The 3,621-nt window shown below is 33.9% G+C and overlaps 1 protein-coding gene across 1 annotated transcript in view; it reads left to right on the top strand.

Moving 5' to 3' along the window:
• NAEGRDRAFT_46276 (uncharacterized protein) overlaps nt 1-3,617 on the top strand; it is a gene marked incomplete at both ends in the record, with an annotated part of 7,262 nt that extends 3,645 nt beyond the window's left edge. The window contains one exon of the mRNA XM_002681385.1: nt 236-3,617. Within this exon, the coding sequence (XP_002681431.1) occupies nt 236-3,617 (3,382 nt within the window). The remainder of the gene's footprint in view (nt 1-235) is intronic.
• Between the last annotated feature and the right edge of the window lie 4 nt (nt 3,618-3,621).

The following is a 3,621-nucleotide window of genomic DNA, read 5'->3' as shown; positions in this document are numbered from 1 at the left end:
ATGTACATGCAAAGAAAATTATACTGGAAATACTTGTCAATATCCTGTTTGTTATTCAATTCCTTCCAATGACTCCACAGTTTGTTCAGGAAGGGGTGTGTGTACTGCTGCCAATGTTTGTTCCTGTAATCTACATTATAATGGTGACAAGTGTGAAATATTCTCTTGTTTTGGTATTGCTTTCAATGCTACTGGTGTTTGTTCTGGTCATGGCTTATGTTCTTCTCCTGGAAAGTGTGATTGTGAAAAAGGATATGGTGGTGAAAATTGTCAATACCCTATTTGTAATGGACTTTTAGCTAATGATACAAATGTATGTGGTGGTCGTGGTAAATGTATTGCACTTGACACTTGTCAATGTGCTATTTCTCAAGGTGGACAAGTTTTTTACAATGGGACTCTTTGTCAAAATTTGTATTGTTACTCTCACAGCTCTAAGGAAGCACAAGTTTGTAACGGAAGAGGTCAATGCTTCTTGAATGCAACTACAAATATTGGTGGATGCAAATGTAATGATCAATATTCAGGAGACACTTGTGAAAAGTTTTCATGTAGTGGCATTTTATCAACTGATCCAAAAGTTTGCAACTCTCAAGGATCATGCATTGCAAAAGATACATGTGTTTGTAAGAATTCTCAGCAAGATGGTTACTGGGATGGAATTGATTGTGGTTCATGTACTCCAGAATATAGTTCTGTACAAACTGGTTGTAAAACTCTAAATTGTGATCCTGTAAGAACTTGTAATGGTCATGGCACTTGTAATTCAACTTTTGTTTGTGAATGTTCTGGATTTTGGGATGGTAAATATTGTTCTCAGTGTAAAGCAAATTATTATGGACCAGATTGTACAATATTCTGTACTCCTCAATCCAAATGTTCCTCACGAGGATTATGTAATGTGAATGGAACGTGTGATTGTCAATATAGTCAGCAAACAGGTTATTTTGGTGGAATTGCATGTGATGTGTGTGCAATTGGTTATTATGGAAAGGAATGTTCTACAAAGATTGCAGGACCTGTAAAATTCTTAGACATGTTAAATGGTATCAAATTAATAATTGTTGCTCCATCTTCATATTCTTTGAATAGTGTTGATTGTTCAAAGTTAATTCACACAAGTTATTTGAGCAAAATGGGAACTGCTCCATCATGTTATTGGACCAATAAGGTAATTGGAGAGTTTACAATACTTTTAGGTTCAGACTACACTTTGAAACCAAATGATTATTTGAAACTGAATAGACTTATATTCGATAATGGTTTGTCAGAATACACTACAGTACAAGTTTTGAATGCTGAATCTCCAGTTATTCCTATTGCATCAATTAGATCATTTTCCCTAATTTCTTTGTGTGATTCAATTATACTCGATGGTTCTGGATCATACTCAGGTGATATGAAGCCATTGAACTATAATTGGTCTGTGGTTTCATCACCTTCTAATATCTTATCTTCTATTAGTGTATCAAATACTCCAATATTTGAAATATCATCCAATAGTACTAAATTACCAGGTATCTATCAATTTTCTCTTACTGTTGAAAGTTCAATTTCAGGAAAGCAGAGTAATCCAATTGTTTTTTCTGTTGAAAAATTATCAGCACCTCTTCCTAAGATTTCAACTGTTGATCTTTCTCCTTCAACTTTCTTTTCAAGTTCTACAGTTTTAATCAAACAACTTATCAGTTTCCCATCATGTTATTATGAAGATAAATCCATGACAATTGTTTGGAAGCAAACAAGTGGGCCAGTAGTTGACATGGTTGTTGACTCGAATGATAATCTCTTGATAAGAAAGTTCTTAACCAAAGGAGATCAATTCTATTCATTCTCAGTTTCTGCCACTTCAAAAGTAAACTCTGCTTCCACTTCTGATACAACAGTATCAATTAGTACCATTTCAAAACCACTCACTCTCTCAGTTTACTCTACCATGATAACTTCTAGCTCAGCTTCCATTACAGCTTCATTTGTGGACCCTGAAGGACTGATCGATTCAGAAACTTGGTTATGGGCCTGTTCTGATTTGACATCTGGATCCTCTTGTAGTCAATCCATTCTAGATGTTTTGAATTCTTACTCTACTTTGAAGAGTACTACCATTAGTGTTCCCTTGTCTGCTTATACTGAACCAAAACCAACTTTGAGAATAAGTCTTAGAATTGTTAAGGGGTCAAGAAGTGTGGATTCTAATGTAGATTTCATTATACCAGGGTTGGGAATTTCACCACCAACAATTAGTTTGATTTCCTTATCTCCTCAAAAAGCTTACATTTTACAGCAATCAGATATTATTAATATTGATTTGGATATTACTGCCAACAATGAAAGAACAGATATTGACCAATACATTTCAAGAGAATGGACTCTTAATGGTGTATTATTAAGTTCCACCAGTCCTGTTCTCAACAAAATGTCCAAATCTCCATCCACTTCAAACTCTATAGTTATTGATCCATCAACCTTGACAGAAGGAAGTACTTATACAGTTGGTCTTACAGTGAGTGATTTAAGAGTAGTTCAAAAAGCAAAATTTTCAACCAGTTTTACAATTGCAACTACTCCAAAACCATGTCCATGCTCTGTTTCTCCAAGTAGTGGTTACGCATTTGATACATTATTTACCCTTCAGTGTTCAAATTGTCAAAATGCTGCCAACTCTATTAAAATTACATATGGTTTCATTGATGACAAGACAATGGTTGAAATGGCTCTCTATTCAGGTATTCAATCCTATTCAACAAAACTTCCAAGTACTAGTTCACCTGCGACAAACCCTTATGTTTCTGTATTCTTCAAAATTATTGATACAAATTCTGGTGCCTTTATAATTCAAAAATCAAGTGTAAAGGTGGTATTACCAGTTTTAAAGACTCTAGCTGAGGTGACCAAGAAAACAGCCTCCTGGACCATCTATGCCAAGACTTTGAAAGTTGGTGATCCAAACAAGTATATTTTCAGTACTACTTATATTTCAAGAGCTACTACCATATTGTATTCTTCCATAACCGTTGTAAGAAGTATAAGAACAATAACAACAGTTTGTGAACATGGTGGTAAAGTTGATGATGTTTCAGGAAAGTGTATATGTCCTTCAGGTTACTATAAAGTTGATTGTAGTATGAGTGAGGACATGTTCACTGCATTCCAACAAATGAGATTAGATTTGCTAGAATCATTTGTTGAAAATTATGACAATAGAAATCCTGATGAGCCAATGACTGAATCCTATATAGCTACTCAAACATTTGATCTTGCTTCATTTGTTGAAAATTATGATGAAATTAATAATTACATTTTTGAAAAATGTTTCACCATATTTAAGAGTTTGATTGAGGGAACTTTACAAAATGAAGAGGCATCCATTTCATCCACAGTATCCGATTTGTTGATTAATATTGTCAATTCTCTGTATAATTACATGACATTTTCTGAATTAGAAGGAATGGATCTCAAAGTTAAGGAATTGGAAATAATTGTTAATCATATTTCTAAATTAGTTCTGAGAGGAAAGTTTGTTGGAGAGAAGGATATTTCATTCACTACTCAATTCTTGACCTTATCAACAAACAAATTGTACAAGAGTGACTTCTCATCTCTATCAATTCACAATGGTAA

Source organism: Naegleria gruberi, assembly GCF_000004985.1.
Source record: "Naegleria gruberi genomic scaffold NAEGRscaffold_6, whole genome shotgun sequence".
Lineage (NCBI taxonomy): Eukaryota > Heterolobosea > Eutetramitea > Acrasida > Naegleriidae > Naegleria > Naegleria gruberi.
Note: the sequence above shows the minus strand (reverse complement) of the source record. Positions and strands in the feature narration are given on the sequence as shown.